Source organism: Sciurus carolinensis, chromosome 11, assembly GCF_902686445.1.
Source record: "Sciurus carolinensis chromosome 11, mSciCar1.2, whole genome shotgun sequence".
NCBI classification, from domain to species: domain Eukaryota; kingdom Metazoa; phylum Chordata; class Mammalia; order Rodentia; family Sciuridae; genus Sciurus; species Sciurus carolinensis.
The window spans coordinates 112,983,364-113,005,825 of record NC_062223.1 but is presented as its reverse complement, the minus strand read 5'-3'; the positions used below and the strand labels follow the sequence as shown (position 1 = coordinate 113,005,825).

The 22,462-nt window shown below is 48.3% G+C and overlaps 1 protein-coding gene and 1 long non-coding RNA gene across 18 annotated transcripts in view; one reads left to right on the top strand and one right to left on the bottom strand.

Annotated features, from left to right (window-relative positions):
* Positions 1-11,249: 11,249 nt before the first annotated feature.
* Ncam1 (neural cell adhesion molecule 1) overlaps positions 11,250-22,462 on the bottom strand; it is a 291,618-nt gene continuing 280,405 nt past the window's right edge. For 8 of the 15 annotated variants that reach the window (XM_047516015.1, XM_047516017.1, XM_047516018.1 and 5 more), the window contains 4 exons: positions 17,073-17,280; positions 15,875-15,991; positions 14,160-14,972; positions 11,250-13,029 (listed from right to left, as the gene is read on the bottom strand). In XM_047516015.1, the coding sequence (XP_047371971.1) occupies positions 12,909-13,029; positions 14,160-14,972; positions 15,875-15,991; positions 17,073-17,280 (1,259 nt within the window). In that variant the 3' untranslated portion in view covers positions 11,250-12,908. The remainder of the gene's footprint in view (positions 13,030-14,159; positions 14,973-15,874; positions 15,992-17,072; positions 17,281-22,462) is intronic. The other 7 variants (XM_047516024.1, XM_047516025.1, XM_047516026.1 and 4 more) reach the window with 1 other exon arrangement.
* On the top strand, positions 13,979-21,788 carry LOC124958206 (uncharacterized). 3 transcript variants are annotated; one of them, XR_007103845.1, is made up of 10 exons: positions 13,979-14,284; positions 16,517-16,635; positions 16,936-17,001; positions 17,138-17,264; positions 17,469-17,611; positions 18,628-18,724; positions 19,103-19,234; positions 19,367-19,423; positions 19,744-19,823; positions 20,313-21,788. It is a non-coding gene; the product is annotated as an uncharacterized LOC124958206 (long non-coding RNA). The 3 variants fall into 3 exon arrangements; XR_007103843.1 differs by having other exon boundaries at positions 18,628-19,234; XR_007103844.1 differs by having other exon boundaries at positions 18,628-19,234; positions 19,352-19,423.

The window sequence follows — 22,462 nt, the reverse complement described above, 5'->3', positions numbered from 1 at the left end:
TGCATTCTAACCTTTGTTAACCACCATGTGGCACTTAGTTAACTGCCTGTCCTTGGAAGGGAAATTCCAGCAACGGTTATAATTGCATTGGCAGTTTGCTTCCCTTGTATCCAGTGCTCCCAGCTACAGTGGGAGCTCATGGTTGTTCATCAGAGGGATCAGGATCTGGACAAAGTCGTCTGTTCTGTGATGGGGTGGTCTCCTGTAAGCCCAAAGGGCGGCTGCCCAACCTCTGTGTGTATGAAACAGTTTCCCTGTTGTCTTGGCTCTCTTGAGCCTATGCATAGTAGGTCCACTCCCTTTTCTCAGTGACAGTCTTTCTGGCGTGGTAAGACAGCAACTTAAGTCTGCATTCTGCCCTGCCACCCTCCCACTGTACTCCACAGTATAGTCTGAGCAGGACGGGCCAGAAGGGTGATTTGCGCATTCCTCACCGTGAATACTTAGGCATGGTACAAATCCTGGTTCGGTTTCTTACTAGCTGTGTGACCTTGGACATATGACCTAACCTTTCTGTGCCACAGTTTCCTCGTCTAAAAATAGGGTTAATAATAGTGCCTACTTGAACTGTTCTAAGGACCAAATGAGTAAATATTTGTGAAGTGCTGAAACAGTCCCAGATGTAGTGTTTTAGAAGTGTTACATAAAAATCCAACTGTCAATGTCAATACCATACCACAAGTACTTCTGAGTGTCTACACTGCATCACCACTCAAATTGCATTTAGAGCCAATTTAAATCCCATACCCTTTTTGGGTTTCTATTTAAAATACACTCTCTTGCTGAGCCTCCTCCCTGCCAGCATGAGTTTTTGTGGTTGAATTTTCAAGTTACATCAGCCCCTGTGACATGACATCATCATAGCTACCTGTTTCCTCAAATGGCCCATTTGGGAGGTAGCTCTGCCTTTTGCAGGCATGGTGAAGGGCACTGTGCCTCAGGACATGTGCGGCTGATGTCCAGACTCAAGGCTGCATCTGCAGCACTTCCTGTTGTCCGTGTGAGGCCCAAGAGCCTCCAGAAGGAACATTTTCCCAGCTGTTGACTGGATTGGGTCAGGACCTCAGCCAGGTGTCTCCAAGGCTGAGACGTTCCCTGGTCACCTGTCTGCCTGTGTTTCCCCAACTGCCACCCAGGATTGCCTCCAGTGGAATCTCATCACCCCAGACCTGTAGCATCAGGATCGGTGGGACTGAGTCCAGAAATGTGAAATTTAAACAAGTGCTTCAGGAAAATGATAAGGGACTGTGGAGGCGTGTGGCCTAAGGTGACTGGGAAGGAGAGCTGCCACTGTCTCCAAGCCTGGCCAAGGGGTGCAGTGCTGGCTATTCATGAGAGTGCCTGTCCTTGTCTCAGAGGACCCATTTTCTTTCCATCAGCATGAGGACATGTGGCAGGGATGTGGCAGGTCTTGTGAGTTAAATCCCCGGCTCCACACTGTGGCTGCCTTGGAAAGATTCATCACTCATCAGCCTGAGAGATCGGCCCAGCTTTGAACCCCACACTCACTGCCCCCTTCCCAAGGGACTCGAGACGACCATCATCAGGAGAAACAGCCAACAGATGAACCTCGGTGGCTTATCTTGCTCTCAACTGGGGTTGACAGCCACACTCCTTGGCTTCCTGCTCAGGGAGAGGAAAGCCACAGTGCTGTCCCTGACCACTGACACTGGGACCTGGGGACTGGCAGGCCCTCCCAGGATCACACCCAGCCTCTCAGCCCAGAGATTTCCCCCTTAGAGAGCAACTCCAAGGAAGGAGTTCCCAGTTTTGCCTGGGCAGGTTGACCCATGAGATGCTCCTGCCTTTCAAGTTCCCCTCATCCAAATCTTCCCAGCTCTGCCCTCATCGGAGAGGAGATGCTTGCTGGCTGGTCATGTTCACCAGCCTGGGGGAAGTAGGGGAGTGGTGACCCCTGACCAGGGGCTATGGCACACAGAGTCCCTCTCCAGCCACATGTGGGTCCTCAGACTGGACCTCGCCCCGACCCTGGGTGTGGACTTCCTCCAGGGTGCTGCACAGTGGGCACTGCTGTGTGACTGTAGCTCAAATGTGTCTTCCCTGGCCAGGCGTAGAGCCCGTATGTGCGCACGCGCGCACACACACACACACACACACACACACACACACACACACACACAGATGAACCCAGCAGGTGGCTGGTGTGCTTATATACTATGGCTTCACTCCTGCATTCATTCCTGCAGTCATTCGTCAGGGTGACAAATGTCAAGTCCCTGCTTTGTGGCAGGTACAGTGTGAGGTTGTGGAAAAAAGTGGCCAATAAGACAGATGCAGGACTTACCTAGAGGAGCTTAGAGCTCAATGGGAAAGAGAAACATTAAATGACAATTAAACGAAGCACCGGGTCTTAGGCTACAGGCAAGTGGTGTGTCAAAGATATTTCATCAATTATTCCATGGATACCAAAGTAGTGGAGCACAACCCTGGATCCCTCTCTAGGCAAGGTGTTACCTGACTGGAGTTGTGAGGTCGTGAGCCACCTGGAGATTCCCGTGGAGGGGGTTGGGGTGACAGCAGCTATGTACAAATGCAAAGAGGTATCTCAATCTTTTAACAACCTGATACCACCAAGCTGGCGAGTGCCAGCTGTATACTTGCCCTGCACAGAACATACAACAGTGGGATGCAGCCTGGATCAGGTGGCAGGAAGGCTTACCTGATCAAAAGATACCTAAGCTGAGACCTGGGGATGAATAAGAGTCAAGGACTTGTGTGGGCGTTGGTGATACAGAACATCTCAGGAAGCAAGGAACACTTGGGCATTAGGTCCCGGAGGGGAGAAAGAGAAGGCTGCAGTCAAGAAATACAATTTTTCCACTCTTTCTGGCACGCCAAGTATGGAGGAGAATAGCGTGAGGTGGGTGGGAGAGGTAATTGGGGATCTCATCAGCAACATTAAAACAGTTGAGAGGTGTGACCCTAATTTGATGGAGATTAAATTTTGACCACCCCACAAGATTGAAGGAGAAATTAAGTTTAATATTTAAAAATGCATTTTATATTCACTTGAGACTCTTACCACCATGCAAGCTCAAGGGAAGGAGCCAGCAGAGCAGGGTTCCAAGTACTGAAGCATCCCCTCACTTGAAGGGATGTATTTCGAGACCCTTAGTGGTTAGCACTGAGTATGTGAATATGTGCAATACTGGTTTTTTTCCTATACATATATAACTATGATGAAGTTTAATTTATATATTAGCACAGTAAGAGATTAACAATGATAACTAGTTATAACATAATAAAACACATTTCATCCCACCACCCAGAATGGCATGCAATTTAAAACTCATGAATTGTTGCTTTCTGGAATTTTCCATTTAATATTTTTAGGCTACGGTTGACCACAGGTGACTGAAACCAAGGAAAGTGAAAATGTGGATAAGGGGGTGCTATAGCCCTTAGAATGCACACTCCCTCTCATTTTCAGATCTCCACTTAAACACCACCTCTCCAGAGAGATCTCTGATTGACCTGTGTCACAAAGTAGCTCCTGCTGGGTGGCTTACTAGCCCCTGACCTCACATGGTATGTTTCATCATGGTGCTTGTCATCCTCGACTGAAATATACTCATCCAGAACACAAGTTCTGTGGGGTGACTCTTTGGTTCCCCAGGATCTAGAACATTCCTGGCCTTGATGGATGTTCAGTAACCATTTTTTGAATGGACCCTGAATGGATAGGGACCCCTTGAAGGTAGAGGACAAAGGCTGGGGCCCAGGGAAAGACACTGGCTATGGAAAGGGGAACTGCTACTGCTTCCACTAAAGAAGAGGAGGAGCGGGGAAGGAGACCGTGGGTGTGGGTGTGTTCATAGGTTTGCAGTGGGGAGTTGCAGCTGTTCCTTTCTGACCGCTTCCCTTTTCCTTTAGAAGAACATCGGTAACTGGGATGAAAGGGGTGGCTGGTTTGGGGAAAGTAAAGACATTTTTGTAGAGAAGAACATGAACAATATTGAGAAATATCAGTAGGATTTTCAGGAGGTGCCGACAGCCCTTTTAAGAACCACCTTGGTTACTGGTGGGAATGTGCCTAGTTGTGTGGCTTTTTGTGAAATGGCACCCAGCTGACCAGGTGTAAGTAAAGAGATGGCAGTCAGGTGATTTTCCAGGGCTAGAATTTTATAAGACAGATGTAACATGAGCCTATTGAGGTAAGAGTTTCTGCTATTGGCAAGTGAGTAGTTGACAAGCTGGACCAGGAAATTGAAGCTGGACATGTAGGGAGGTGGAGGGAGGATGTGGAACCAGGGGAAAACATGGAAGTCAGAATATTAGTAAAGGACTGAGCAGGGACAAAGAACTCACAGGTGGGGGCAGCTGAGTGAGCTGGCTGGACAAAAGAAAATGCTGGACAGCAGCAGAGAATCTGAATTTCTGCTTCAGCTGGCTGGTTTGAGTGAAGGTCAGACCCAGGGTTTGGCCAGGAGATGGGGCGGCTTAAGTGGAGTGAAGGAGGTTGCTGTAGATGACATAGTCAAGCAGAGGGGTTTGTGTGCTGGAGGGGTTGGCCACATATGGCACCCAGGGTTATGGTGAAAGTTGAGGAGAGAGGAGGTCCAGAGGCTAAAGACAGGTCATCACAGTAAGGGGCAGAGTCAGGAGCCTGCACACAGCAGTGGCAACCTGGGGAACCTCAGGGAGGGGAGCATGATTGTCTGGGAGTGACAACCAGGAGCATGAAAGGTAGGCCACCCCGAACCCAGACACTAGGGCACTCAGGGTACACAGTAAACAGCAGTCTCCAGGAGCCAATGTCTCCAGGGAGAACCAGGTAAGGATCATGAGGCAGACACTCAATGATCACAGAGGTGAAAGTGAGGGAGGTTTGCTGATTGGCCTACAGAAACCCCAGAACCTACATGAGGAGTTTAGGAGGGAGGAGAGAAGTATTATCTGAGTGTCTTCTCTTCCCTGTTCTGTCTCTGAAGTTGTCCATCCTTAAAATCCCTCTTCATTATTTCACAGTCACATCTAATAGGAAGGCAGCCATGTTTTCACCCTTCCTTTCTTTCCTTGTTATCTGATAACAGGTCAGACTTGTAGGGAGATGGCAAAAGAAATGAACTCTAATGCATAGTTCTGCATACAACCCACCCCATGATGATTGTCCCAACACACGGGTGCAGACCACCATGCCGCAGAACCTCTGTAAGTCAGATTTCTGGAATGTTAGCTGAATCAAGAACTTAAAGTCCTGGACCATATGCTGCTTCTCCTTGAACAGCATTTTCCTGAATAGCATTCAGAGTTATAGCCTGACCTCCCTAATAGTCTCTGCTACTTCTACTGGCCCCATCATAATCACCCCACCTGCTAAAGGTCATGTAACCTCTTTCCCCAGAGTCCCAGTGCTGTGCTAACCACCTATCTTGCCCCCTAAGCTAACAGCAGATACAGGTTCCCATAAAATTGTACAGGGACTGTCTAGAGGTCTCTCACCCTTCTGGGCTCTATGGTCAGACAGAATGCCTGGGCATCCTGAACCCCAAGTATCCTATACCATGGGCACCCTGGACCCAGGCAAATGAGCTGAACTTAGAAAACTCTATTAAAGTGACTGTAAGCTGTGTATTCATCTTCAAAATACAGTCCAAAAGTGTTTAACAGTTTCAGGCAAGGAAGGGAAATGAAACATAATTTGTGTAAGTTCTGGGAGGTGGAAGAGAATATGGATCTTTAAGGCACACATGCAGTCGAGCAGGGCGGGAAACACAGGTACAAGATGGAGAAACATTAAGCATGAGCATTAAGCAAGGTCTGACCAAGATGGTTGTGTAAATCTAATTAGAAATTTGCCTTTTTACTGAGGGAAGTTGGGAGCCACTGAAGGTCTTGTTGGGAGGAGGGGAGTAGTAGCTTGATGAGATTCCCATTCTGCACAGGTCCAGAGTGAGGTATGGATTGGAGGCTACCAGATAAAATCCAGTGAGGTCTCCCTCACTGTCTAGCTTCTGCCATCCAAGCTCAGCTCAGAGTCGACCTTACTCTGAAAGGATCTGAAGGAGTCTCGCTCTCACTGGCTCTGTTGGAGTGATTCCAAATGTCATTCAATGCTGAGCGCCAGATGAGGGCACTCACAGTGTGGAGGTGGGCCCAGAAATGCCCAGAGTGAGTGACGAGGATTCCAGGAAATCATTTTTAATTATAAGTTAAAAATCTTGCATGCATGCTAGCCATCAGGACAGTGGACGCAAGTTCAGGAACTTGTGTGTTGAGGGACGAAGAAAAAGAGACCATTGTGGAAAGGGGACATGGAGTCACTACCTCTCACCCTTGACCCCCAAGGAGAGGCTGCACCTGGTATAGCAGGGATTTCTGGCAAATCTCTTTGAGACTGAGCTGCCTGTGAGTTTTCTTTCTTGGGTTCTGTGGTCAGTTCTAGTCTCTTCTCAATCTATACTCAGGGTTTTGAATACAAGCTACATGCTGACAGCCCCTCCATGTCTGTCTAATCTGGACCTCAAAAACTCCGCTAGGGTATTCACAGGTATCTTGGACTTAAAGTACCCAAACCCTGCATCCCCCAAAGCTGTTTTTCCTTTATTCCTTTAGAATATCAATGGAAACTCCAGTCTTTCAGTTGTTTAGACCTTGAGTCTGAAGTCAGACTCGATGCTTCTCTCAAACCTCACATCCACTCCCCTTTCCAGTCTGGCTGGCTTTAACTTCAGTATATGCCCAGAATCTGGCCACTGCCCACCCCTCCATTGGAACTGGCTTGCTTCTATATTGTCCCACCTGGATCACTACCTCCTAATTGCTATCCATACCTCCTTGCTTGCCCTCCCGTGGTCTATTACCCACACAGCAGTCAGAGTGATCACTTAAAACTCGCATTATGTCAGACTTGGCTTTCCATCTCACTTGAAGGAAAAGGAAAAAACTCTAACTGCTCTGATGATCCGATGTGTCTTCTCTCACGAATACTTCTGACTTACCTCCTACCTCTTTATTCTTTGCCCCACTCCATCATTTATTCTTTGCTCCGCCCCCCTGGTCTCCTTGCTGTTCCTCAAAGATAAGGCCAAGTCCCCTCTTCAGGATCTTTTGCATTTGCTGTTTCCCCTGCCTGTCTTCCTTCGGGTATTTGCAAGGTTCACTTCTTTCAGGTGGCTGCTCAAATGACCTCTTTTTGGAGGACTACCCTGACTGCCCTATCGGATAAGAACACTCCTTAATTTCTTAATACCTGAATTTGTAGTTATAGCACTCCCTATTCCCTGATTTAGCCATGACAGGTTAAGTAATGTCATGGTAACAAGCCCCCAAATTAAGAGGCTTACGATGTAAGGGTTACCCAGCTTTTACTGGCTCAAGAGAGTCAATTGTTAAATTTTCAGGACGTTTGTGAGTCAGTTATTATACACAGCCATTTTTACAAGTCAAATTACATAAACTTACAATTAGTTATGCATCCCTTAATTATTCCATTACATTTTACCCTTGTTAATATAATAATATTTTTATTACATATTACTGTGATCTATGCCCTTGGAGGCATTTATGTCCACTGTGTTGGCATGGTGGGAATACTCTATAATGACATGTTACTGCGTGTCTCTACCTAACTTCTCACCTGGGGGTGCCAGACTGAAGCCAGTCATTTTGCAAGTATTTATACATAGCTGAAATTGGTCAGAGCTACAAATCAGGGGTTGATTGATTGATTTATGATTTATTTATTTTAGTGCTTATGAAAGTGATGGAGTAAATATTTATGATGCTGATTAAATTACAATGTGAGCAGCCCATGTGCGCACACACACACACACACACACACACTCAAATCAGGATGGTACTCTTGTAGCATTCAAAAACTTATGAGATTCAAAACTTCAGATGGATTCAACAATCCCTGGCACCACAGTCATGACATAGATCTTCAAGGTTTCACTTTATCTTATTTATGTATGTAAATGTATCAGGCAACATTCAGATTGGAACTGCACTCATTTGTGAACTGGAACTATAGGCTGACTATGGATATAAGATCTCAGCAAAAATGAACCAAAACATTCTGTGAGTATCAATGGGGGATATGCAATTTCAACAGAGTATTGCATGTTTTACTATTTGTAAGGTGCATCTTTTATGTCTGTGAAGTTTGTGCTGCCCCCTTCCTCTCTTGGAGAGCCTGCTGTTAAGCATTTACCAGCCCACCACTGGGTTTATCATTCATGGACACTCCACGTCCGTTGCGCGTCTTCTGTCCACGTCCTTCCCTTTGGGTCCAGGTAATGGCACTTCCACCACCTGAAGCATTGCTGATTGTTGTGTTGGGGGGGTGGAGTCATAACAAAGATTCTGTCTAGAAGTGATGCACACCACTTCTGTTCATTGAGTCACATGGTCATGCTTGCCTTTAAATGAGCAGAGAAGTGCCATGCTACTGTGTGCCTGGATGGAGGAAAAGGAGAGCAGGAGTATTTGTGATTAGTCCTGATGGCTACCACAACATGCAGGTAGTATCTGTGCTTATCATCCACCTCACTCCCACATTTGAATGTGACTTCCACCAGAGCTGTTCTGCTCACGGCTGTATCCCAAGCACCTGGCAGATGCTTAATACATACTGAGTCAATCAGGGAGGATACTAACCTGGAGGAGGAAGGCTCTGGAAGCAAGCCCTCATGGATGCAAGGACGAAAAGGTCCTCATTTCATGTTTTGTCCAATTTCTGATAAGCAATGTGTTTTTGTTTCTCACCACCCCTCACACAGTGCCATATGCAGCTGGAAATCAGCAGCAAAGGAAATCCCTTTGCTGCATGTGGCTCTGTGTTATTAGAATAGGGAAGAGAGGCACCTGGGACACAAAATGAAGGAGGCATCATCCTCAGATTCAGGCACTGCAAAGTCAGTCCTGAGAATGGGCACCTGTTTACACTGTGGTGCCCGAAGAGCCTCGCTAGTCCTGGCTCCTCAGTGAGGTATCCCTTGGGAAATCTCAACTCCATCATTTAATGGATAATTCCAACTGCAGTGGTTGCTTCTTTTAGTTACAGCCAGACAGGAGCATACATAGGAGAATTCTGAGTCCAGGCAGGGTTCTTGACCCTTTGTTTAGCTCAGAGACTTTGATAAACTCCAGGGGCTGAATTATGGCTCTAAATGCTGATGGGCACAGCAAAGCAAAAGCAGGGAGGCATGGCTTATTCTAGAATATGCCTGATGCATCTGCTTCCCTGTTGTGAGCTCAAAGCTCAGGTATTGGCTGTTATTGCAACTGAGTTTGATGATATCACATGCCTGTGATACCAACAGCACTAACTCCCTTTTACTGAGTAGCTGCTATGAACCAAGAAAGCACTATACTAGGCCTTTGTAATATCCTCTTTTCTATCAACCAGTACCTAACCAAGTATGTTCCCTAGGTGCTTCCTGTCTGTTAAAGAGGAAACAGAGTCTCAGGGATATTATGTAACTCTTCCAAGTTCAATCAGAACCATGATTTGAATGAAATCTTTCTGAATCTGATGTTGGGCCCTTCTAAACTAGGAGTCCTCTAATCCCCTGTGAGAAAAAAAACCAAAACCAAAACCAAAACCAAAACAAAACAAAACATCACCATTCAGGCAACATCAGCTCAACACATTAGGGGTGAGCTGACCTTGCTCACAAGGTTCCAAACAGAAAACAAAAAAATAACAACAACAAAAACAACCCAGACCAATGCCACTCCCACAACATGTCTGCCTTTGATTCACAGAAACTCTGACTTAGTCAAAAGAAAGCCTGGTTTGACCATAACTGCTTTTTTTTTCTTTCAATTTTTATTGAACACAAGTATTCTGACAGAATGCAAAGTCAAAATTCTCAGTTAGTACTCAGTATTTACACCAGTGAGAATGGAAACAAAGGTGGTGCTGATGTTCCACTTGGTAAAAAGTTTTATAACAAGAGAGAAGGCCCCCGAAGTACAGAATGCTGGGTAGGGATGTTAATGGAGGTTTGAAAACCGCCATCCAGACAGACAGCCTAGGATGAAAACCTGGGATGTGGGAGGTTCCATAGAAAAGTGTGAAAATAGAGTTCCACTTCAAAAGCTGCACTATATACACCGCGGCCCTTCAGGATTGGAGACCTGCTGGTGGCACCTGAGTGCCCTACCGCAGAACTTGGCCAAGCCAGTCTTCATGTGAATACATATGTATGGCACATACACATATAGACACATCGACACTGAAACTGGTGGAGTTGATCCCTCCTTCCAAAAATTAAAAAAGCAAAATTATAAGCTTTTATCTCTTAACATAAAAGATAGAAGATCTTGAAAATAAAGTGACTCCCTCTTTGATTTTAGAGAAAGCATTGCTCTTTAAAAATAAAAAGGAAAAGAAAGTAAAAAGGAAGGCTCACGCATGCTGAGACAAACATATGTGTAAAAGCAAGAGCTGCAGACGGAAGTGTGGGCAGTCTTGGGTTCCAGCTCATGGCGGGCCAGGGTTCTGGGGGGTCAGCTGCCCTGGGCCAGGTTATCTGAGGGCTGACTATACCTCTGTGTCTTCCTCACCAACAGAACCAAAATTAGTTTGCCTAACCACAACCACTTGGAGTGAAATACACGGTCTCCGGGTCTCCAGGAAGGATCTCATGGCTTTGACCTAGGCAGTCAAGTCATTAAAATCACAAGATGAGGAATCAATTTCAGTGAACAGCCTAGAGACCGAAGAGCTGGCCCCTCTCCAGCAGGCCCTCCCTGCCTCAGGCGCCCACTCTCCCGTTCCTACGAGTGCACGCTAAGAGCTGTCTTCATGCTACTTCATCCTGAGGGCCTGTGCATTTGAACTCTAGATCTATGCAGACCCTACAATCAAAGGGGCCAGGACTGTGTATTCTGGGATCCTCCATTTCCATCCCCAGGAGCTGAGAAAATGCAAAATAACCCCACATTTAGCAAATGACAAGACCATTATTTTTCACAGTTTGAAATTATAATCTAGCATTGCCACTGATCAGACTGCAGAAGTGTCAGAACCTTGGGGGGAGCAGCCCGCAGAGCGGACGCAGAGGCAGCCTTGCCACCCCGGCCTCTCGCTGCTTGTACCTTGGGAAAGGAACGCATGCCGGAGGAGGACCAATTTCTGTTGACTTAGCGTCCTCTTCATGACCATCATCATCATCTGTATTTCATTTTCTTGGTTTAAAGGCTTCGATTCCTTTTAAGAGTTATTTTTGTTTCCTGAATGTTTTTCTGAACTATCTGCTATACCTTCCACAACCAAACTATGTTGAAGTTTTATTTCAATACTATGACAAAAACACGTTTCACACTAAAATATTCACGCATCCACAGTGCACAAGCTTGCAGTTCTAAAGTAGAATGAGAAACAAAAGCAAAATTTCTATACAAAGGGCTGGCTTTTCCCTTCTCCCCCCTCCCATCCCCCTTAAAGTTTCTGTATTTTTTTCCCCCACTTGGTTTCCAATCCAGGAAAGTTGTGTTATGACTCCAGATAGTAGTTTTTTTTTTTCTCTTTGTTTCTACAAATGCTGCCTAAAATGAACAGAAGGCCGATGTTACTTGACTTCAACAGATTTCCAAAAAAAGACACTAATTCCCTGAAGCACACATGCTCTTCCGCTCAAATCTAGATTCTGGGCTCAAAAGGAAATGGGATGTATATATTTTATTTGGCTTTCTACAAAAAGGGGATGTTTGGGGTATAAATGTGTGTTCACCAAGACCAGCCCCAACTATACAATCTTCTCTGCTTCATTCAACAAAGCCTAAAGAGTCCTTCAAAAGGAAGGGCGAGAACGCCTGGGAGGCAGATCCTTTGTCACAGATACAGGCAGGTGGCAGCTAATCAGAAAGTGGTCTAACCCCCAAAGAAAACACAAAAAGAACTGAAAATAGAAAGGCAAAACCATTCCAGAATGAGATGGATTTTCACCTGAGCTGAACACAGGCAAAAACTGCAAATCAGAAAAGGGGGTAGAACCACTGTAAACAATCATCTTTTGTAAAGTCACCCTGTGCTAAAGCAAGCCCGAGAGGATCCTACCTACCTCTAGGCGGTATTTGCTACTCTAAAAAAAGAAGAGAAAAACAACAACAACAACAACAACAACAACAGCAACAACAAAAAAGCAGCTATTTTACATGGACATTTAAACACAACCCAAGTCAAACATTTGTCAACCTGTAAACACTGGAAAACAAAGTTGGCAGAAAGGAAGGGAGAAAACCAACACAAACAACAGAACAACAGCCGCAGGAAAAGAAAGCAAAAGAAGTCCGAATACTGCAAATTGAGATCTACCCCCAGAAGCTGCAATTTGGCATTCTTCCTACAAAACAAGAGTCTACGTGGGAACTGAATTCAGCTAGAAAGGTGACACACTTTGCATACTGAACAAATACAAAGTGAACAGAAATGATAACTTATTTATGAGGTTTTACAGAGTTCGAACTTGACTGAAAGTATAAAAATAAACTGTGGACTTTGTTCATTCGGTTAGTCTTAGTGCCTGAAAGTATTTCTCTGAAACTGGTCTGTGCCAATCGGGTAACACCAAGTGTGGTCTTTCTGAACCTAGATTTTTTTTTTTTCCTTAGCTTCCTAGATTCTTAATTTGGGGTCCTTTTGTTTGATTTTTAAATGGTTTCAGGGAACGGAGTGTCCTAGTTTGGCTGTGGGTTTAACCTTTTTGTCTCATTTTCTTACAAGTGAGTGTGCAACAAAGGAGCCCTTTCTATAAACCTACAAAAAGGAGATCCCATGTTTATCTGTTTAGCTTTTTTTTTTTTTTTAAAGGCAAAAGACACTAGAGGAATGAGACTGTGTGTGTGCGCGTGTGTGCGTGTGTGGTATTGGAAATGCTCTGGTGAAGCTGCTGTGTCACTTTTTATTTTGATCTCAGCTCGTTGCTCGTCACCCATCATGCTTTGCTCTCATTCTCCTTTGTTTGTGTGGCGTCGTTGGGGACCGTCTTGACTTCGGCTGGCGCTGGCTTTGTTTCTGACTCCTGGCACTCCGACTTTGCTTCTACAGGGCCCTTCCTGCAGAGAATCAGGAAAATAGCACGGCTGAGACCCTGGTTTGCAGACTTCTCCCCACTTCTGCCAGGCCCTCCAGGGGGTCCAATTCCAGCCCTTGTCTCCAACCCTGGAAGCATGTTGGAATGACTTGGGAGCTCTACGAATCTGATGCCTGGGCTGTGTCCCCAGAAACCCTGAACATAGTGACTTTTAAAAGCACCCCAGGTGATTCTAAAGTGCAGCCTAAGCTGAGAAGCCCTGAATCAGAAACACGAGGGAGTCCTTCCTGCTGGAGCAGCCTACCTTGATGTTAGGGCTGTTTTTACCTGGGGCAGGGGAAGAGGGCGACTGAGGCAGCCTCTTCTTCACCTCGACAAGCTGCTTAGCAGCAGCTCAGCTTGCTCTAAGTAACGTGTGCTGGGCTGGGTTCCCAGTACTGGTTGCAGGTCCTCCTCCACCCCCATCCCCAACCACCTCTTTGGCCTGTCCCTCCCCCACCCCACTCCGTGTTAAGGATGATGCTGGTATGGTGGGCTGGGCTGGGTGAGAAAATACCCTGTTATGGAAGCATTTGGTATTTGGGAGCCTCTAGTCTTCCCAGTTGCTCTAAGACACGCAGAAACCTGAATGGGGGTAGTGGGCAGGGATGGGAAAGTCCGAAACCTGAATGGGGGCAGTTCAGCCAGCGTGTGATGGGGCTGCTGGACAGCATTCTCCCTGTGCATGGGCCTTGTGGGGGCTACATTTTTCTTTTAGCACAATGGTGACTTTCTGGTGGGGACTCGGCCTGGCCCTGGATAACACTGACTGGGCCCAAGGTGACAGATAAGGGCACTTTGGCCCCCTAGCACCTCCCCAAGCTGTGCTGTCAGTGGCCTGATGGCAAGGCACCCCTAGGGGAAACAGAAACTGCTAGGATGATAAGGATAAAACATAATTAACATGGCCTAATTAGAGAGCAGGAGGCTGCTCTGTTCACGGAGCCCTACTGCCTGCCCCTGTTACTGCCTCATCCCAGACCCTGGGTTGAGTCTGCTGCGAGAAGCCCTGGTTGAGGCTGAGGACACATCTAACAAGGAGGACACAGCACAGCACAAACGCACACCACCACAGGACACAACCTGACGACAGCAGACAGAGAGAGGCCGTACTCGGTCTTTGCTGGTGCAGGCGAAACAGAGCTGTCTGCAGTGGAAGGAGCAAGCTCAGGGGCTTGTCCACTGGCCCCAGCGGCGGGAGCAGGAGAGCCCAGGGCTGCAAAAACATCCTTTGCAAGGTCAATATCTGGGGTCTTGAAGTTCCCTTCGTCCATTTTAAAGTCCTCGCCCTGGGAAGGATTTGTGGCGCTGACGGAGGCAGCCTCGCTCTTCGGGCTAGCGGGGGCTGTGGCTGCCTCGGGCGGGCTCTTCGCAGCGCCGGGCTGGGCGGGCTCCGGGTCCGGGCCTTTGGTGCTGGGAGCCTCCTGCTTGGCCTGGGGGGCTTCTGTGGCAGGGGCTGCTGCTGCTGCTAGGGGACTGGCTGTCCCAGCTGGGGTGGGGGTTGGTGCGGGGGTCGGCTTGCTGGCCGCAGGGGCCTTGGAGGCCTCCCCCACACTGGCAGGGGTGCTTGGGCTGAGGACAGCTCCTTGATTGGCCAGGACACTAGAAGACAAATTGCTGGCAGGAGCTGAGGTCGGGGTATCACTCAGGTCAACAAGAGGGGCGACCTTAGGGGCTGAAGCTGGGGGCGGGGAGGAAGCAGCAACGCTGGGCCCCTTGGAAGGGGTGGCCTGCCCAGCGGGCACAGAATTTGAGTCCGGCGCGGCCGTGGCCGGCGGGGCAATACTGGAGGTCAGGGTGGTGGTCTCACTGGTGGGGCTGTTCTGAGCAGTGGCAAAGGTTTCGGTGATAGTGTCAGAGTTAGTGGTGACAGTGGTGACAGAAGGCAGCATGTCCTCGACAGTGGCTGTGGTGTCAGCAGGCAGCCTGTGGGGAGGACAGAAAGTAGAAGAGAATAGACAATGAAGCTGAGACGTGACAGAGAGGCTGGGCAGGAAGGCTGAAGCCAAGGAGAGGGGCCATGGGTAGGCATGCAGTCACGTACGGGCAGGAACAAAGGCCCACAGAGAAATGAGCACGCTGAGAGGAAGTACACGCCCAGGCGGGCATCAGAGGACACAGGAGACGACAAAGAACATGGCAGTCTCAAAGGGACCTGCTAGCCTTTCCTCCCTGCTGATGGCCCTCCAGCTCTCTGCACAGGGCTCCAGTCTCCTACAGACCCGTCAGGGGCTCTCATGCCTGCCCTAGAATTCCATTCCAGGAGAGGCAGCTTCATGCAGTGTCTCCTTGCTATAGGCTTCCTGGGCCCCAGAGGATCACAGCCCAGCTACCCTGCAGGGCTTCTGAGGGAAATGATGGGGAAAGTCAGGAATAAGCAGATGACGAGTACTCCAATGGCTCCTAAGAGCCGTGGGTTCTTCCAGCCATGGATTTTGTGGTCCTGTGAAACTCTATTCCCTTCAAACCCTTAAGATGTTTGATAGGCAGGTAGGCAGGCAGGCACTATTAACATAGCTGGTCATGGCCTCTGGAAGATCCTGAGGCTTCTGAGTGGACGAGGGCCAGGAAACTTTACCAGGTAGGTCCCCAACTTCTGTGGCACAAGGGGACCCAATCACCCCAAATAGAACCAAGAATGCCTTCTCTCTGATGAGAGTGGGACCAGGCATTTCCTAGCCAAGTGGGTCTTCTGGCCAAGGGTTCCAGAACTTTAGCCTGCCATGTTTGGCTGGGAACCGAGTGAGAGGCATGGAAGGTGGGAGCAGGGCGGTGAGGTAGGTGTGGGACTCTACTTAGGAGGTGCCAGCCCCTCTCTGCCCACATACTCGGGCTCTGTCAGTGGCGTGGTCTCGTTGGGCTCTGTGTGTTTTCCTCCATCATGGTTTGGGGTCCGCTCCTCCTCAGTTCGAACTTCCACGATGGGCTCCTTAGATTCATCTTTCCTGTGGACAGAGTTCAGTAGTGAGATCAGGGGCCATTGCAGGTATCCCCAGGAAAAGAAGCTATGACTCAGGGAAACTAGTTCTAGCCCAAGCTGGCCAGGTGGGCATCTAGAGCCAGATACAAGCACCCGAGTCTCAGTCTGATCCTTGACAGCTGTGGGACCATCAGTATCTCATTTCATCACCCCTGCCTCAGTTTCCTCATCTGTAACATGGGGCAAATAATAGTATGTACCTCCTCTAGGTATGAGAATTAAATGTGATAATGCATGTGAAGTGCTTAGCACAACAACTTATAGGTAAGTGCTCAAACACACACACATATATACATATGGATGCACTTTTAAGAAGGTAGATATAGGTGTGTGTGCACATATGTACATGTATATACAGTGCCTGCCATGCAGTGGTATTAAAGAACTTATTTTCTTGCTCCATCCCTTGTCAGCTTTCCCAAGCTATGCCCCATTGGGTGACCATCTTCAAAGCCTCTTGCTAACTGGCTCAGTATCTGTTTCTGCACAGGTGCTGTTGGAGGAGCAGTATCTGGACCATCAGCTAAATGAGGACAGAAATTTTTATCTGTTTCATTCCTGTTGTAACCTAGAGTCTGGGAACAGTGCCTCGCCCTTACTAGCTGCTGGGTAAATATTTGCTTAGTGACGAATGAATGAATGAATGAACGAGAGCAAGGTCAGTGTGTGCCCAAGTGCTGATCCCTCTGCTATAGCTCCTCTCCAGGAGCTTAGCTCTGACAAGGCCCTTGCTTGGAGTATCTTGTGGGTTTCCCTACTTTGGTGAGAGTCTAATATACTGGATGGGGATTGGGTCCAAGCTTCTAATATACTGGATTGGGGTTGGGTTGCTTTTTAAAAAGGTGTCCCCCAACCCCACCCGACACTGTGTTTGCAGGGACTTTTCTCATGTGCTTTTTTGCCCCTCAGAGTTTCCAAGTGGAGAAAGTGAAGCTGAGGGAAAGGTCACTACAGGCACCAGCAGATGGCTCAGAGGTGAGATCACTACTGGGCTCCCGGGCTAGGGCAGATCCCAGACCTTGGCAGGGTGGCAGGTCTGCACTCACGAGAAGGCCGCCTTGCCCTCCTCCATGTCCTTGCCCTTAGCTCCGGGCCCAGCTTTTCCACACAGGTTGACGGCGATGCACATAAGTAGGCCACACTTGTTCAGGAAGTAGCAGGTGATGTCCACGACCACCAGGAGCAGCACGAAGATGACAATGAGGATGCCCACGATGGCCCCGGTGCTCAGGCCTGAGGTGGGGCTGCCGTTGGCTTGAGTGGGAGAGAGATGGTCGGTGGTTAACAGACTGAGATGGAGCTGGCTGACCCTGTAAGCAATAGCCCCTGGGGGTGGGTGGGGCCTAGAGCTCAAAGCCATGGCATTCATGTCCAGAGTGACTCCTGCCCAGCTCCTTCTATACCCTGGTATTGAGGCAACAGGTTGTCTCTACGTCTTCCAGAGGGAGGGATGATAGCCTCATCTCATCCAGGGGACAGGGACGTGGAGCTCCTGTCAAGATGAGAGTGGGGCCTGGAAGCCAAATCTCCACCTCAGCCCTCAACTTCTGAGCCTCCCCTGGAGCCATGCACAATTGGCCTCCTGGTGAGTCCTGGGAGCAAACTGAGCACCGTCAGGTAGTGTCTGAGGACCCTGGATAAAGACACGGTAGTGGGCACTACTGTGTGTGCCCCCTGGATCAGGGCAAAAGGTTTTGCATTGTAGGCAGAGTGTGGTTGCTGGTTTCAGGATGGGCTGTGGTTCTGGAAACAGAGAGGATCAGGTTTCCAAATAGAATTTCCCAGGGCTTCCATGGGGCTGGTGTGTGTGGGTTTAGGCCCGATGGGATGTGGATACACTCCCCTCTTTAGGAATAACTCCAAAAGAGTCCAACACTGTAGTACACTGGGCTCATGGCTCACCCTCTTGTTCTGCACCCCAGGAAGACAAAGAGAGCTCATGTAAATTTGGAGACATGGAAGACTCCCCAGGTCTGATTTTTAAAGTGAAAGGTTTGGGAATACTCACCATCTGGGAGCCAGGCACGCTCGGATCAGACTTCAGGAAAATCGGCGGACTCACCCAGAGCTGCACACTCGCTCACACAGGCACGCTCACACGCAGGACAGACACCCACAGATGGACACATTCTCACATCCCAGCAGCGCTGGGACCCCCAGTTGCAGTTCTGGTTGGGCTCACTCTGAAAGACCAGCCTCTCTGTCTACCTCCCTGGTGTCCATCTACAATCCCCCAGGTCTATTGATGCTATCGCAAAAGACCCCAGGTCCGTTCCCTTCATGGCTGTGACTAATGTTAGTTGCTTGGGATGAACCTGCTGACCTCTTGGTGGTTCTGGTCAGTGTCTGGGAGGCAGGGGTATGTGAGAAGCAAGAACCTATTCCAAACTCTATTCATAAATCAGTGTGGAAATAATGAAATATGGGCACTCCTGATTCATTTTTCTCAGGTGCCACATTAGGCACAGTGGCCTGCCAATCATGTACCATGCCATTTAACGGAAGGCTATGTAACCCAGGGTAACCAGCACTGTAGATGGGCCCTAATCTTCTTTTCTCACGCAATCTGTGTTCTGAGAGAAACTCTTCTGTCTGTTTCAGGGTTCCTTACCCAGGCACTGTAGCGCTGCCCCAACAGCAGTGCTACTCCACTACCAGCCCAACACGCCTGAGGACCACTCACAACCTATTCTTCTGGGTATAATACATGGGGCCTGAGCTGAAGGAGAATTTCTAGCTTGCAAATGTTTTTGGCCCCTCTGGGACATTGGCTTGCTTCCCAGCCTTTCCTCCTTGGCTCTCTGGCTGATCCTTTCCAACACTACTCTAAAGATTCCATCCCATCTCCCAGGAAGGCCCAAGACTAGCAAGGATTCAGCTACCTGTCTCTGGGCTTTGGCAGCAGGAAATTAGCTGCTGACCACAGCTGTCAGCTAGAATGGGTCATTTTCTCAGCAGTCAGCTAATGCAGAGGCTCTTCTGGTTGGTTGAACGAGAACAAAGCCATCTCTCTATCCCCATCCCTCTACATTCCACTCCAAAAGCAAAGAAAGATGCAGGCCATCCTGATCTTTAGGATCCCAAGCTGTTTCCTGGGATGGGGAATTCACTATCGCCTATCTATCATGACGCTGGCCTTGAAGCCACTGCAGCATCCTGACAGCAACACCGGGTCGGTGGGAAGTGCCCATTTCCTGAAGAAGGAGTGGTAAGTATTTTTTGGTGTGGGAGGATATGTCTCCATTTTTTGACTCAATGGTACTAATTCTACATTCTGAGGCTTATAAATATTTTCTTCTGTGACTGCTTCTATCTTTCTGAAAAGCTTCTCTGTGTGCAGGATAGGACAGCTTCTGCTCTGGGTTCATCAGATCCAGCTAAGAACATTTGAGAAAAGGTATGTGGGGGTGGCAATAAGACTGCACTACAGCATAAACAAAAAGTAGGGCAGTGGTCTCTCCTTTCATCTGATATAAAATTCAAAGTCTTTTCCTGGCCTAAAAGACCCTGATTGTGGTTTGTCTCAGGTCCCAGGTCACCTTCTCAGAGAGGCCTCACCTAATTTCTTACCTAGTGAGGCTCCTCCACTCAGTACCTACCATGTCACCCTGATGTATTCTCTTCTTGACTTTTTCCATTCATTTACAATCTTGCTATCACTGGCTGTCCCTTCAAGAATAACCTAGCAGGTGCCCCGTCACTCTTCTGTCTCCCCAGCACCTGGACTGACCCTGACCCTGACCCTGACCTGACTCACAGAATATGCTCCCCGCACAACATATTTATTGCATGGATGAGTAAGTGTTTGACCTGGAGATGAGAACACTGCTTCCAAATAATTAAAGTTGTGTCAGGAGAAGGAAAAGGTAGCCTTATTCTGTATGGCATCTGTGATGTTAATTATGGGGGTGGGGCCAGATTGCAGCTCCATGTGAGAAAGGGTTAACACAGAGAGCTAGTCAAAAACAAGGGAGAGCTGCCTTGGTAGGAGAGTTCCCTGTGGCTGGGGACTTTCAGGCGGAGGTGGGACAATCCCTTGGCAGGGATGCTGTAAGGCTCTGGATGAGGTTCCTGCACTTGGCAGAGTTTTGGGTAGAGGATGTCTGCAAGTCCTCTTCAACCACAAGAGCCTGTCATTCCAAGTCAGCCTTCTACAGTGTCCAGAACGTGGTACAGGTTCCCTCGTGCTACTGTTCATACTGTGCACTGAGGACTTTCTCTGGAAGGCTAAAACGCTAAGTAAATTCCATCTTTAATCCTTGATCCTTGTGATTTTATTTTGCCAGGAAACATAAACAACATTTAAATCAATGATTCTCCACCTGCAGTGGAATTCCTGGGGTTCTGGTTAAAAACTGAGAATCTGGGGCTCCCTAAGTCTTTGAAATCAGAATCACTGGGGATAGGCTCAGGAATCAGGATTTGAGCAAGTTCTCCAGAAGGTACCTGGGGACCACCATTCCTAGGTCGTCCCTCTCCTGAATCACACTGAATCACAGCTGATCCTATGATCCATCATCAAGGAGGAGCTATGCCTCTTGCCCTGATGTTTTGGCAGAATGGACTTGGCCTGATGTACTGGATAGACTGAGAAAAAGTAGACTCTTCCCTAAAACCAAGGAGCCACTCAGCCCAGCACTGCTATGAACCAAGGATCTAGAGCAAGTGCGGTGCTCAAGTTGTGGGGAGGATGCTGGCCTCGTTTACAAAAAGAACCGTAAATGAGGGATAGGCTGCAGCATAGAAGAAGGGGTAGTCAAGGCAAGTCAGCATTTATTCCCCGTTGGTGGATGTCACAGGACTGTTCAGTCCAGGAAAGCTAGAGGGACAAGTCATCTCCTGCATCTCATAAAAGGAAAAATACAAAACCTTCAGGGGTCTGTCTTTGCCACCATCTTCCCCTGACCTCCTTGACTAACTCACCAGTGCGCCTTCATACTAACATGGCTTCTTGGAAGCAGCCTCCCCACATCCTGGGCAGTGAGATTGCCAGGCTGTTTGTCTTCTGTGGTTCCTGGTTTGGGAGAGGGTGTTACTTAACTGGGAACTGACTTGCCCCAAGACTGAGACCCGCAGACACTTCCTTTCTTATGTTTTAAATTGGGAACATGGCTCTCATGCCTTACAGATGCCTGGGTGAACCAGAGTCATTGTGCCATGGGATGTGGGTGCAGATGTTCCCTCTCTGTCACTTAACCCTCCACATGACTGTCAGATTCTCAGAATAGTTGAGCTGGAGTCTGGTTCACTCATAAAATGCTACATGTCTGCTTGCTCCTTCCTGGAACTTGTTACCCAGACAGCCGGTCTCAGGGGCCTTTGAGAGGTATCTGAGTGTGATTACAAACAGAATGTAGTTGGTCAAAGAGGACCTTCTTTCATTTCTATCTCAAGATCCCTGTGCAGTCTCCATTAGGGGTAAAGGTTGCTGTGTAATTGGAGGACCTTGTTACAGAGTTATGCATCTAGTGGCTCAGACCGTGCCCCTGTCCCCAGAGCAACCACCTCCTCAGTTCTGCAAAGGAATTTTCCCCTCCTCTGCCTGCTGAGGATTTTAAGGCAGTAGCGGGCCTTGTAGGATAGCTGAGAAAACCAGTGCTCCGCATGAGGGAGGAAAGAAGCTCCTTTGACTACAACACCACGGATGTGAGGTCCAATTTAAATGTCTCTCTAGGTAATTGGTTATCATGTGAGATGGAGGGAAAGGGCTTTTGATACTTTGTTGGACACACAACTATTAAATAAAATTGAAACACGCTGGAGAGTTCACATGAACTGTTATATCCTTTAATAATGCAAAGGTGTAAACTTCATAAAGGCCTCGCTGATTATCTACACAACAATGTTAGCATTCTTATTAGTAGAAAAATGTGATCCAAACCTGCTGTATAAATATTCCAAAAATGAGCAGAGGAACCCCGTGGCATGTGGACAGCACTAACGCAGGGTGCAGGGGCAGGGTGGCCGGGCCAAGCAGGAGTGTGCGTTCCTGCGGGGCTCTCTGAGGGCCGCTTTCTTAAGGGTCCCTGGCAGGGCTGGGGTGGCAGCCTTCCCTGGGAACTCAGTGTCAGGGTGGGTGGAGGATGCACACTATCTCTGTCATTTGAAGGGAAACTATTATAAGCCAGACCTGTCTGCAAGACCCCAGAGCTTTTCCAGCTGAGGGTTGCCCAGCCCCGGGATGTTCTGAGGGCACAGGAACAAGTCAGGCCTCTCCACATTTAGAGCTATATCAGAAATACTGATGCTGTCCCTTTCCTCTGGGTGGCCTGGAACCAGGCTGAGGTTGACCCCAGAGATGGGCCTCCATAGCCCCCATAGGGTAAATACATGTGACTTCTACCCAGGGTGATCAGAAGAGCAAGGAGGACGATGGAGGGGACCTCTCCTCCCTCGCCACGGCTCCCGGTAACTGATATGTGACTCTCACGCCAGG